General features: G+C 26.7%; 1 protein-coding gene across 3 annotated transcripts; it reads left to right on the top strand.

The window, feature by feature from the left end:
- Window positions 1-1,429: 1,429 nt before the first annotated feature.
- LOC111677190 lies at window positions 1,430-14,796 on the top strand. 3 transcript variants are annotated; one of them, XM_023438280.2, is made up of 2 exons: window positions 1,430-1,867; window positions 13,669-14,796. In XM_023438280.2, the coding sequence occupies exon 2, from the start codon at window positions 13,692-13,694 to the stop codon at window positions 13,983-13,985; it is 294 nt and encodes a 97-aa protein (XP_023294048.1). In that variant the 5' UTR covers window positions 1,430-1,867; window positions 13,669-13,691; the 3' UTR covers window positions 13,986-14,796. The 3 variants fall into 3 exon arrangements, with proteins under 3 accessions (XP_023294048.1, XP_046804510.1, XP_046804511.1); XM_046948554.1 differs by lacking the exon at window positions 1,430-1,867 and adding an exon at window positions 12,898-13,232; XM_046948555.1 differs by lacking the exon at window positions 1,430-1,867 and adding an exon at window positions 13,329-13,478.
- The last annotated feature ends 285 nt before the right edge of the window (window positions 14,797-15,081 follow it).

The raw sequence follows: 15,081 nt of genomic DNA, 5'->3' as shown, positions 1-15,081 counted from the left end.
CAATTTTAAAGTCGACAGATTGGACTTAAAGATGACGTTAACTACCTATATAATTAACAGGCAATGCGATTTTTGTCACCCCTTTTACTCTTACAGTATACACCCTATCTTGGCCAATAGTATATCATTTTAAAGGTTCGCAGATGTGCACAATATATACATTAATAAGATCGGTTCAGAATTTTTGGAGCTACCCTGCCAACAATTTCTATCCAAATTGTAACCATAACGTTATAGCTTTAAGTTTAAAACAATATAATTTGATATAATCTGAGTGAATGAAAAGTGACCCCGTTCGGAAGAAACTGTTCCGCCTGTTTATCTTACTTAATGTGTCGATTTCGTTTCAGTTTCAAGTCACTTTTTTATAACATAAAAGTGCGTAAAAGTAGTAAATTTTCAGCTTAGCCATAACAATAGAGAAACTGGAAAGTGTTACGATATTATACTCTTTTATCTTATAATAGCGACTTTATAATAATTTTTTTTTATTTTTCCTTTTTTATATAGTTTTACACTCAATAATATCTCACTGATGCTTATTATATATTAAACAATGTTTTTGATACATTGAATTTTGAATTAACACAATTTATTACAAAATCTAAATTTTACAATGTTTCACACAACTGATCATAATGAAATAAATATATTTACTGAAATGTGCAAACACCTTTCCTTCTGAATTTTGAGAGCAAGAATGATTCTACATTAAACTATTTTCTTATTAAATTAAAAAGTGTTCGTTTTTGAAATTTTTATTCTATTTACTTATTATCATTTAATTTTCCTTTTGGTATATTAAAACGCATTAAAATTTAACAAAATTATGATCAAAATTAGAAAGTATGTATTTTGTTTTTGTAATTTTTTTAACTTAGAACTGAGAAACATAAAATTGAGCCTTTATAGTGACTATTTAGTTCATGTATTTAAAATTAAACTAATACATAGAATCAAAAGTCACACGTACGTATGCTTCAACTAAAAAACAATCAAAGCAAGAAACAAAACATAAAAAGTAAAAAAACACAGCTTCTATATGATACTCATTTTACATATGCTTACATATTTCTATAATCTGATAGGTTAGGGAAACGGAGCTCCCTTTATGTACTCTAGTTTTTATAAATAAAAATTAGAACAACTTTGGATTTAGCACAGTCCTTTAGAAAAGTAAATCTTGGGTTCTGGGTTTCGACTTCTTTAAATTTTTGTTTGCCCCGGTAATTGTCGTTCGTTTTGAAAGTTTAATTTTTAAACCTATTGTTTGTTGGGTATTTCCTAGTACTGTGTTATTGTGTTGGTGAGCAGTTGGTTTCAACTAGACAACACGCTACCGAGTGAGCGTGAGTACACCAGAACAAGCAAGGTCTATTACGCTGCTCCAAAGGGGGGCTCAACTAGATTTTTGCAAATATTTACTTTATTTTAGTGTGTTTTTATGCCTAGACCAAGATAGTTGTCATCGTCCATCGATCGCAACAGAACGAAACGCAACGTCAGTTAAAAGTGTATAAATTGTTCAAATATTTTTATTATTTCTTTTGTGTGTTATTAATGCTAAAATAAAATAATAATATAACGGAGTTTTTTTTAATCTATGTACAAAGATAAATAAAAAATTATAATTAATAATAACAACATAATAAAAAAATAACATTAATTAATAAATACTACAACTACATACTTGTCGTACTACAACTACAATAGTTGCAGCGTTTCAAAAGCAGCAGAGAGAAGTTTATTCGCGTTTTCTTATTTTTGTTGTGACGACGTCCGACTATATTCAATAGTCAAATAACAAAAATTAAAAAAGATACTTTTTGGATATTCATTTCTGCACTCCCCATTTCGGAATAAACATGTACGTGTGCAAAATATCAAAACAAATCACTATTATTTTTGTATTAATATTATTATTTGTATGTTTTGTTTATTTTCATTTCTCACTTCTAACGTACGATCACATTGAACAAATATTTGACGACAAAGAACACGTAACAAATATTTATTTGAACTTACATGACTTTTGTAAATATCATTAAGTTCTAATGTAATAATGACCTTCTACTGTGATAATGTACAAACTAAAATGTTTTTAAATATTTTAGCAAATGTTAAAAAGAAAAACAATGGTTACGTTTTTTTTCGGCAAATATTTCATCAATGTGAATCTTACGTATGCATGTATTTTTCAGATTTTTGTAATCATCTGTAGTGGTATTGTAGAATATTAAGTTTATTTAAATCTGGAAATGTTATTGAAATTCTGATCATTTTTGAAGGTCTTTTTATGGCTTTTTCAATTATTAATAATTTGTTTTTATACCCAATTCACGATTACCATTAAAAATAGCAAATATTAATGTTTTCGACTTTCAACAGATCAATATTTATTAATGAAAAAATATATACATATGTATGTTATACATACATACATACATACACATATCATAAATTATCGAAATATTTGCAATGAAAACAAAGAACGGAAATTAGCAAATGGTCACTACTATCAATTAATCAACAAAAATATATTAAAAACCCGCATTTTTATCTAATCAGGACTGAACTGAATTGTCGATATTCAACATACAAAACCACGCGCACACCCACACACAGGCCATTGGTTATTTCGAATATCTTTAATAAACATTTGTAAAACAATGATTGATTTATTTGTGGGGAAATTTTTATTATCTGGGTTTAATTTTTTATGGAAAAGTGATATTTTTAAATTTGTAAGGAAATTTTTAACACTTGCCATAAGGATTCTAAAGTTTGAAACTAAAAAAGTATTTACGTAGGTATTATACATCTAAACACAATTATTTTTTAGTCAAAAATGTCGATGACATTATTTTGATATAGCGATAATAAAATCATATCAGGACTTCCACATACAAACAATTAAAATTTTTTCATTAAAAACTGACTTTGATTATTTTTTAAAATAAAAATCATAGTTTTATCGAAGGCATTATTTTTTTAGTGAAACCAATAACTTCAAAAAATCAATTTCTTTAAACGTATTCGATCCGAAAAGAACGGCATAATACCGACATAATTTCGCTTTTAATCGTAATGTAATTCTGTGGTACTTTATATGAATTTAAATTTTGAACAAGTTATGTTCAAAGTCTAATAGCGGTCTTAAAAAGGGGACCGAAAAAAAACTCAGTATAAAAATGAGTTCTATAAAATTCAGACAAATTCTGTAGGGATATTTTCAGTATAAAGTCATATTAGAACTGCCATTTGATGAATTTATGTTTTCAAAACGAAAAAGATCAAATAACTTATATGAAAATCTTAAAAATATTAATTGTGTTGAAATGAATATTGTTTAGCAATTATGTATAAATTTTAAATTTATGTTCACCATGACCTGCTCGTAGGTGTCGATTGCTTAATTAAAAATTTTAATCACATCCCGAAAAACTAGGGGTTTAATCGGGTCAAATATCCCGAACCCATAGCCGCCCAGGTGACTAGCCGCCCATGTACTACCACTATGTAATCCATAGATTAGGCAATAAGAAAGCTAGCCCAAAAGAGTCAATGCACTCAAATGAAATTTTTGTTCAAGTTTGTTTTAATGAATATAAATGAATTACATATCATATTTTTTAAATTGTTGGCGAAAAATAAAATTACAACATATCGAAAAATAATATTTTTTGGTATGTGGTGCCACTGAATTAATTTAGCTATAAACTTTAATTTAAGCGCTACATTGACAAAAATTCAATAATCATCTTGAAACACCGGTCCAATACACGTTACTTTGGGACTGTATAATGTTGACTCTCACTTACAAAGGGACATTAGATTAGGTTGATAGGAGTATGTATCTACATCAAATCCGAAGAAAAATATCTAGGTAACTTCGGGCCTGTTGTACGATCCGGAATAACATCAAACCCAATATATCTAGATCTAATTACAGCAAAAAATATGACAAGAAAGTGCCCAAGGTTTCACAGTCTGCTCTAACTTTTTCTGAATCCGGATGGTTTGATTTTAGTGTAAATAACTGCTTAAAAGAATGATTTTATCATATTTCCAATTTGTAGCGCGAATTTTATAATATTTTTTTAAACAAAATTTACTTTTACTGATTGAAAAAATAATTTCTCGTTGAAACCTCCTTTTAAAAAATTAGCAAAAACAAAACCACTAACAAGATACATTGATAATATGAATGCACTCAAATATAAAATAAAAAACGTGTTCAAATACCGAATTTGGTCACCTAGATGGCCTTGGTTTAAATTGTTGTCTTACTTTTTTCGAACAAACCAAAATGTATCTAATCGTTTCTAATGAATTTTCTACACCATAATAATTTTTTTAAATTAATCTCAGATGTTTTGATGATGGAATAAAAGCTCTGTTAGTTTAAAAATCTAATGCTAAATAAATTGCGAAATCTTAAATGACTTCTAATTAATTTATATTAAAAAATAATGAAAAATAAATAAAATAATTGACACATATTAAAAAAGCCTATTCTTTTTGTTTTCCTAAACAAAGACTTCAATACGGCAAATTTATTATTATTATTTTCTTTGTAAAATACTGTTGTTGTATAAAATAAAATTTATAGAAAATGTTTTTTTTTATTTTGTATTTATTAAAATGTGTGCGTTAAAATGCTTACATTATTAACATTTTATTCAAGTGTTTGTAGTTCATTGATTTTTCAAAGTGGGTTCAATTGATTAAATTAATCAACTTTGCGCAAAAACAATTTCTGTAGAAATCAAGAAATAATTAAAATGCATGAATTCTATTTTACACACGTATGTACATACATATGTTAATTTCAATACGTTCAGTTACTAGGCAGTGTTAGTACTCAATATCAGTTACTACTTACCCTTTTAACATAAAGTAATGCAAGAGGTGTTATAAGCCATATTTTGTACAATAATTCATCATTTGATAATTATGTCTGTACCAAGAACAAGAATCTGTTTTTTAAATTTGCCAAACACTTCCAAAATCTTAAGATGCGGGTAAAAACCGGGTTTTTGAAGCTTTAAGTACTTATATACTGCTGATTCTTTCAACTTATTTGAACATAATCCTCATACAAACCCTCCTTCAGATAATGATTGTAGGTGTTTAACAAATTTCAGAAAAATAGAAGAACTTCCCAGATATTTATTTTTTTCGCATAGTGTAATATATGTACATAAACAAATAATATTCCCTAATGATTTTACTATAGAATGGCAATGCAAAAGTTAATTCACAACTATCATTGTAGTGTAATAATTAAAATTTTGATTAGTAAAGCATTAAGTGATTTTAAAAATAATTTCCTATAAAAATATTCTATCAACAACAAAGTACATAATATATTATTGATAATACATGAAAGTGTATTCAATTCAATCAATTACTCGTGTCAAAGGAAAAAAAAAAACAAATTGAATTTAAAATTAAAAACAAACACAAAAAAGTAGAACAACAAAAGAATATATTCTAGTAAAACATAATTATTTTTGGTTATACATAAAATGTTAAAATAATAAAAATAAAATGCATAATGCAATACTATTACCCAGTTGACCAAATTGTATTTGACCAGGGCAATGACTTTCATGCGCTAAAAAAATAAAAATAAGCGCCTATAATATGCACTATAAAATGGGAAAATATGCACTAAAAACATTTCTTTGTGAAGGTACATATTAATAGATATTCAGAACATAGGTTTTTGACAACAAATATACAGGATTTTAAGTACTGCTTTATGTGCTATAATACCACTTTAACGAAACCACGACCTCGAGAATGAAAAATATAAAGACTAAGAAACAACTTTAAATAGTATATATTTAATTTCTGAAAGTTGAAAGCTTGATAACAATTCTAATAGAATTTGGTGAATGAATGTATTTTTGTATAAATTATATTAACTCCGAATTTTAACGTTTGGTATTTAATTTATTTTAAGTGAATTATTGACGTGAGATAGATGTAAGAACAAAATTTCATCAAGTTATATTTTTATATGGACACACGATGGACATATTCAGAAAACGATACTGAACCGATACTTTAAGGACGAATATTTTGGACGTTACAATTAGCAGCACAAACTCAAAATACCTTCCGCACTATTGTGGTTTTAAAAATTAAATAAAACTACATATATAAAAATCGTATTTCATAGAACCTAGTGTTGTTAAATCGAAATTTGATGATATTAATTTAAAAAATTCTTAATTTGTAAATACCAAATTTGTTGTAAAAATATAAAATACAGAGAAATCAAAATAATTTGTTTCAGACAAATTAAAAAATATGCAAAATATGCTATAAAAATGTTGGAAATATCCAAAATATATTCAATTTAAAGCATTTATAACAAAATATGCAAAAATATGCAACAACAAATCGATGCCATTTTGTAGCAAATTTTTTTGATTCGAAAAGAAAAGTTATTTTGAGTTGCTGACTACAAACATGCATTTGCATAGAAATCCTTGCCCTAGTAATAGCTATTGATAAAATATCAATTAATTGACTTCGGAAAAGGAAGTTAAATTAACACGGAAAATATTGATTTCCAAAAAATATAATGTAACGTTTTACCTTTAAAAACATTTATTTATTTTCCTTTGTCATTAACCGGATTCTTTTTATTACAAATAATAGACGCTATTATCAGTTAAAAATTAGAACAACTCTTTTTACACAGTTTTATACATAAACACCTTTGTAAACTATAAAATTTATATAATCCCAAAATATATAGAAGACCAAAAAGATTTTGTTTTTAAGTCGAGAATTGCTGGTGCAATTATCGAATAATTTGGCAAGAAGAAGAACTAATGTATATTTTTATGGTATAAAGAAATAATGTTTCGTTGGTTTTACCGTAAGGAGTCAATAAAAAAAAATTGCATTTTAAAAAATATACATACTCACTGCGAGATCGGTATAACATAATATTCGCGCTTTTTGAAAAATCTGAATATTATATGAAATATATTTTAGGATTAGTAAAGTGCCATAAAAACATGTTTTTGTCGAAACAACTTTGAATTACGCCAGACCTATAGTAAATGAGCGATATGTACTCATTTACTCTGTTACAATGTAAATACACATAGAAAAACATTAAAGTAGAACAAAAATAAACAAACATACATATGTATGTATAATATAGTCACACATTGCCTTTGTTTTTGTTCAAAGTTCCCAAGTCCACAATATCAATTACTTTATCAGGAAATATATTAAATAACAACAAAAACAATAATAGCACAAAACAAAAGGCAGTAGGAAATTTTTAAAAAAACAATAAATAGAAATTGATATTATTTACACTAACAAATACAAAATATATGAATTTCACATGGTCTTACTCTCTATTGAAAAAACATAATGGTAAAAGTTATCAAAAAAAATCATAGGACCCCTTGGTTGGCTTTTCTACGCATTGGAAATCGTACGAGGTGCGTGAGCCTCCAAAATTAAATATTAATTAATGGTAGTTGAAGCAAAAAGTTATCAGCTGAAAAACACACATTGATAAGTGCGTTAACATTTGTAGTTTTATTAGTTTTTTTTTTTTTTTTTTTTGCAAAGCAAACTTATATTTAAAGTGTTTACAAGATTTAAATATAAGTCAAATAAAATTTTATCAATTTTGTACACTGCTCTACAAAAACAACTAAAATGGAAATTATTTTAATTTGTAAAACCTTCTTAGGGAATTTTCATGTTGTGCGTGTACTCGCGAAAAACAAGAAAAAATTTAGGAGGCTAGTAAATCGGTCTAGGGGTAGATTGTACGATTCCCACCAGAGAATCTGGCTTGCTTCATTACAACGGTTGTACGGTCATCGTCACTCTGCTCAATAAATTAGGTTAGATTACAATTTGTAATAGACAAATAAATAACAACATTTTAATCCAGATGCGTCGGGAAAAAATCAATGTTGGAATTTTAAGGCTATACCGGATTAGCCTTAAAATTTCAACATTGATTTTTTCCCGAAAATACCTTTTGAATTATTTAAAATCTGCATTAGTTGTTGAGATATCATCCGTTGAAGTTGACGGACGGGCAGATATCGTTTAATCAAGAAGGTGATTTTGAGACTTTTGGAACATTCTCAGCTTCGTATGGATTTAATATTATTTATAAACAATATTTACAAAGCATATTAAATAAATAAATAAAGATTTCCTCACGAACAATATATAAATACCAGATGTCGATTTCTACTTGCGATATGATTTGTATTAACTAGTTTGTGTTTAAGGCTTTTGGCGTAGGGCTTCTATTTCATTCTCAACATAATCAGATGACATTTTCCGATGCTTATTGGTAATCGTCATGACGCCGTACATTATTTAAATTTTAAACACTTTATATAAACAATAACAACATTCTGATTCGATTTTGTTATCATTTAGTGTCAAAGAAGTTTAAAAATATTTAATCTTGAATAAATAATGTGACGTCAATTTGTTGACACATATTTTGTTGATATTTTTCGAAAAATGTACTATTTACAAAAAAAAAAAAAACACATAGAACAGTAAATATTTGAAATAGACAAATACTAAGTCTTTAATTCGATTTTTAATCAGATTATAATTACATACATACATAAGTATATTTTTAAATATTTTCTGAATCCTAGTTTTGATTTATGTATTTCAAATGTTTATGTTTTTAAAACATATTGTTTTGAGATGAAGATTTTTACAATATACAGTCATAGACATTTCTATTTAGACATACTGAAAATGTAAGTATGCTTCAAATTAAAGACAAATTTTGATACATACTTTATTTGTAAAAATAAATTCAATACCATTTTTCACATTATAATGACCACATATCAAATAGAATATTCCTCATTACATCAACTCGTGCCTCGATTGGAATTTCAACTATTATTTCTATTCCTTAAGTTTAAAGGATTTTTATTACATATTGGTGATCACAATCACTTCAAGATTAAATTTAACGAAAACACTGGTTGCATTCATAAAGATGAGATACATATGTATGTGTAGTCAAACCCTGTGAATAAAGTCTTTAGAGCCCATAAATGTGAAAAATATAATAGAATGTTTACAAAAAGGCAATCTATGTTAAGCCGATTTTCGTAATACTCGGCCCTGAATTGACCGTAGCTTCCATAAAAAGACTCCAACATTTTTTATTTTAGTTTTAAAATAATTGTCTTAAAATGTTAGTATCGTGACGAAATTTCACAAAATTATATGTGGATCGATATATTTTAGTTTTTAACGTCGAAATAAATGCTCTTTCAGAAAATTGAGCACTTATAGTCCCGAATATCGTATCCAAATTCTACAAAAATATGTTTACTATTAGTAATAAAATCGTTATAATAAATTCTGTTCATAATTTATCCAATACCCAAATTTTCGAAATAAAACATTTAAATTAATTTACCTATGAATTACTCTATCAAATTTTGTGGGATAATATACAATATAGTTTAACTACTAGGTAAGCATACCTACGAGTAGAAATTATCAAATTTTATAATTTGTTAAAATTACGGGCATAATACAAATAAATATACTATCCGGAAATAAGTCCAGGAATTCCCGCACGTATATACATACATATATATAAAGTAATGCTTAAGAAATTCTAAATTATAAAAAGAATTATTAAATGTGGTATATACTGTAAGTTTATAATAAACGTAAAATAAGTATTAAAAAAAACCCAATTAATTTAAATTATACATTCAAACGATTTGTTTACTAGTGCCTGGTCTGCGCTAATTAAATTTCTATTTTTAAAACCTACTTATTCTGCTAGTGCAAATAATATAATTAAGAAATTTCGGGCTGAATTTTAAGTTATCGCTTCAAAAGACCTGTCTAAACTTGAAGTTGAATTTTTTTGAGAGAGAATTTTATTATATGCAGACATCAACGAATATATTTTTCTGATTCACAAATCAACAACCAACGTATTGCATAGAAAAAATAAAAAACAACCTTTGGTCTTAAAATTACGTTGTTATTAACAATTATAAATAAAAAAACAATAAATAAATATTATATAATATCCCAGCAAAAACATGGTAATGATTTATACTTACTCAACAACGTACTTTCGTAAGATTAAAACTACTTACTTTATTCCTTATTTGTAGGCAAACGTAGTAAGTGCTTAACTTAATTATAATGACTTAAAATGAAGTTGTTAGTATTTTTTAGCATTTTTACCTGTTACTTTTTGCTTGGATGTATGTATATACATACTTATTACGATTTTATTTGCACAAATACGGTAAATGGATACGTAATAAATTGTGTGTTAATAGCAACTATATTCCAGGGCGGGGCAATAAATAATGTTAAGCAGAAGGATCAAAATTGAACGAAAATTAGCTTAACGATTAAATAGAATTGAGTCAAATAAAATAAAAGCAAAATTTATCACAAAGATTTGATAGGACGAATTTTTAAAAATTTTATTTCTACAACAAACATGCGGTCATTTAATGCCCACTCCGAAATAGTATAATAATTATTTTGCAATTGTGTTTGTTTTTTTTTAATTTTACCAAATTAGTAACGCGATAAAATTAAACAAAAAATTATATAAATAAACTTCTGTATGTATGTGTAAAATGATAAGACCTGTAAAATTAAACACTCGTTTGATATTGTTGCTAAATATTCGTTAAGCTTATAAAAATGTGACACGATTATTATTTTTTAGTGACAATTTATAACAATGTCATGGACAAACCAACCTTAAGTACATATTAGAGTTGTTTGGCAAAGATTTGTATTACATACATATAATGTCATCTGCAACGTGTAAGTGAATAACTACACTTTTTATAATTTTAAATGAGAGACAAAAAACTAAATTAAATTAATAAACAAAACTAAAATTCTTAAATGTGTTATCTCCCAACATCAATAAACATAAAAACATATTATTGTTACCCCCTAAAATATTACCTCGCTTTGTTAAAAGATGATTTCAAAAATATTTTATGTCTAGCAATGGCTTTTCCTTAGCTGGCCCAAATAAAATTTTATACATATGATACCCCATATATTTAATATGGAGTATTATCTGATAGAGATTTTAAAACGGCATTCAACGATGTATTGATCATATATTAACAGTCTCCTCATAATTGTCACATTCCAAAATATTTTTTTGCTACAAAAACCCTTTCAGATGATATCACATATTGTATATATTTAAAAAAAAATTGTAATATATATAAAAAAGCTGAAAAGGTCCGTTTTGTAAACATCTTAGCTCACGAAATGCACTCGATAGACTCAAAATATTTTGGAACCATCATAGAACAAAATAAAGACTTTTTATAGTTGGGTAAAATTTTATTTAAAACTGTCCAGCTCACGAATGGGCAACACATGACAACTGTTTTAAGGAAATGCATAATCTTCAATTAATAACTAAATTTCCATATTTTTTGACTGTCACGCCTGGTTTGTTATTTACCCTCATTACGGGTCCTTAGAAAACAGGTGCTACCAGTACTAGGATTTGGTCTTTCCTTTGAAACATATGACATGGGGTCGTACTAGAGAAGCACATAATCTGGGAACAAGGTTATCGGTAGGGCGGTTATTGGAGAGGTTTTTTTGGGAAGTACGTGGTCACTACGTCACGATGATTATGGTTTAAACGAATTTTGAAAGAAGATAATGCTCGTTAAAAACGAATTCACATAAAGTCTACAATACTAGATAACATCAGTTTTGAATGGTATCTTAAGCAAGTAATAACATTGAATATTCCTTCTTTGTCCTGGTATATACAGGGTTTACTCTGTTCATTTACCACAGTGTGTTCTCTGTAAGTAAAAAGAAGGCCTCGGCTTATTTGATGGATTCGTCTAGGTGCTGATGCCGTCTCAACAGAGTCGGCGTATTTGTAAACAAAAGTGATGTTTTTGCATATCGGAAGTTAAGCAATGGTCAGAGATTAGATGGACGGCAGAACCATGTGCAAAAATTGGCACTAATTTGTCTAATCAGCTTACCCTGTGGTTAAAAAAGTACCACCGTAAAATAAGGCCCTTAGTCTTTTTACACAATAGAGAAATTGTTTAATAGGAAACCTATAATTTGTTATGATCAGAAAATCCGAAAATATGCTCCTAAAAAGATTTTTAGGCGCTAAAAATATGCAGTAAAAACTCAAAATATGCTTTTAATTTTTTACAAACATACACAACAATGTAATGAAATGTTCAATATTTAATGTCATTTTGATAATTGATTCATCTCATAGTTACTACTTTAATATAATTCCGTTTTACGTTCAAATGACAAATAAAATACAGTAGTGTCATAAAACCGATTACTTTAGATTCATGAGGATCCACGAGTAATCGGTTTTATGAGACTAAAATGAGTATTTTTTGCTGTTCAAGTTTTACAAACAAAAGTGAAAAATTTTAAAGAAATTAAAAAAAATACAGTAGTCTGTATTTTTAAGATTTTGAAAAAATGTTTTAAAAATATATCATTATGAAAAAATTAAAGGGAAAAAAGCGAAAAAATATGCTATAAAAGTCAAATCATGCTAAATTGCGTTCTTATGGGTAAAATATGCAGAATATGTATATATCTTATTCATAAGTAAATTGGACTTTTAACCTTTAACATTTTAATGTTTTTGTAGGTAGTACTTTTGTTGTTTGTTAATAAAATTTGTTAGGGATCCAATATTGAATATATTTTCGATTCAATACATTGAAATCAACAATAAAATCGTTTTGAATTTTTAACTGCTTTTCGGGTAACAATATGTATCTAAGAAGAAAGGGTTGCACTACATTTCAGCTACATTCTGTCAATTTTTTACCATCGATATCTGTTGACAGTTTAAATATAAAACTTAACCTAACACGTATGTATTTGTAAGTATATACTATTTTTTTAAATCACGCCACGATGACACACCTTTTAGAATGTGTATGTGAGTATGTATGCATTATGAAGTCACTTGTATATAAAGCTGAAACCCGTAAAAGATAATAAATGATGGGCTGACTCTATATTCTGGTTTGACCACTACTAAATATAGTACGTTAATATGTATGTACATTGCTAGTCACAAGCTTAATTGATATACAAGTGTTTGGGTTCTTGGAAAGTTTTAAAACGATTTATTTATCCGCTATTCATTTAAAATCATTTTTTATACAATGGTGTGAATTTTCTATGACTATAAATAAATATATAATTGTTAGATAAATATTTGCACTAACTAAATAAAATCAATATTGTTGTGTTGCAAATAGATCATTAAGATTATTTTTTAGTTTAACATTGAAATAGCAGTCTAAGTGAATGAAAACTAAATATGTATGTACAATGTACAACATTGTATATATATTTTTGCATAGAAACTGATTATTAAAATAACGTTACAAAAACATTTTCTTCGTCTATAGGTCGGTCAACATTAATTTCTTTTCATATTGTTTAAATTCGGTATAAAATTTATATTGTTATAAATTTCAAAATTAACAAAAAATATTTAGTGCATGCAAAAATTTAACAAAAATACATGTTGTTGTAACTAACATTTACTATTTAAAATATATAAATATTTTTACTGAAAAATAATTCCTTTAATTGCAGATTTTTTCATTCTTCTAAAAAAAATGGATATGGCTGGCGGTATACATGATCCAAAATGGAGTTTGGAACGTAGGGAATCATCGGGTTTCTTAGTTTGGCGCAAAGAATCACCCAGTTCTAGAATACGTTTTCGCTTGGATGTTGAAGTCTTGGAATTTGAAAAACATCCACATGAAGATAACGATTATCATGACAATAATGCTCTTACAATTGGAAATATATCATCAACTGTAATGCTGTGTGCCACCTGTGTTGCAGCAGTTGCAGTCAGTGTATTTCTGCCCTGGTATTTAATGGAAAAGGCAGCCAATTTTTGAATATAAAACATCCAGCTGAAGTTGATTTCAGAACTGTGTATTTAAAAAAATAAAATGGAAAAGAACTGATATTTGTTACGTGTGAAAAAAAGTTCGACTGGAACATGGTTTTTGCCTTAAAATCTTATTGTAGAAATATTTATATGTTTATACATTTACTTACAATCTGAACAAGTTATTATTGCCTCAATGGCTTAAAAAGCAGGAACATTTTGTAGTGTATTTGTATTTTATTAGTATGAACGTGTGATGTGTCTGTGATGGAAGTAACCTAGTTATGATTAGTCAGTAATATTATTTAGTTATAAACGTTATATCTTATACATATGTTTGTACATTCATTTATATACTTACTTATTAATTAATAATAATTGTAAATGTAATGGCAATTAAATATTTGTTAAAAAAAAGTTTTGTAAATTTTCTATTGAAATTTAGTAAGTAATTTAAGCTAAAACTGCCCCAGTTGTAAAATATTTATCAAAAAATGTATAAAGTTAACAACAAATAAAGAAGATTTCATATACTTACATATAAAATCTGTAGTTATATTATTTAATTGGGAAATACTGTATTCACAAACGATTATCAAACATAAATATGATTTATTTAACACATATTTATTTAATAACACAGGCCAACAAAATGAAATTTTATGAAAAATATTTCAATGTATTTTTAGCTTCTGAAACCGAATATGATATCTGTTTTTGTCTATGACCCTACAAAATGGTATTGAATATTTTGTTCATATATTACGAATATGTTATATACTTAATTATAAAAATATACATATCTACATTAAAGCAGAGGCAGTAATTGTTATTATTTTTATTTAAAAAAAATGTAAATTAAAAATTTTATTTGGTTTGTATTTGATTTTTCAGAAAATACAAGTTGCTTTTGATTTGTATTTTTAATATTTTCCGTAAAAATTACTGAGAACTTTTTCAAATAAAAATCAATAATAAAAAACACAAATTTTTTTTAAACCATAAGACACACATATTTTTTTTTGAAATTAATTATATTTTCCTTTAAAACATAGTAAAAATTATTGGGTTTAAACAGAGATTAATAGAAAATTGGTAAAATT

The sequence above is a fragment of the Lucilia cuprina genome, chromosome 4 (genome assembly GCF_022045245.1).
Source record: "Lucilia cuprina isolate Lc7/37 chromosome 4, ASM2204524v1, whole genome shotgun sequence".
Lineage (NCBI taxonomy): Eukaryota > Metazoa > Arthropoda > Insecta > Diptera > Calliphoridae > Lucilia > Lucilia cuprina.
Note: the sequence above shows the minus strand (reverse complement) of the source record. Positions and strands in the feature narration are given on the sequence as shown.

Coding starts and splice junctions, on each gene's coding strand:
- LOC111677190 (XM_023438280.2), top strand. CDS start 13,692: ATGGATATGGCTGGCGGTATACATGATCCAAAATGGAGTTTGGAACGT.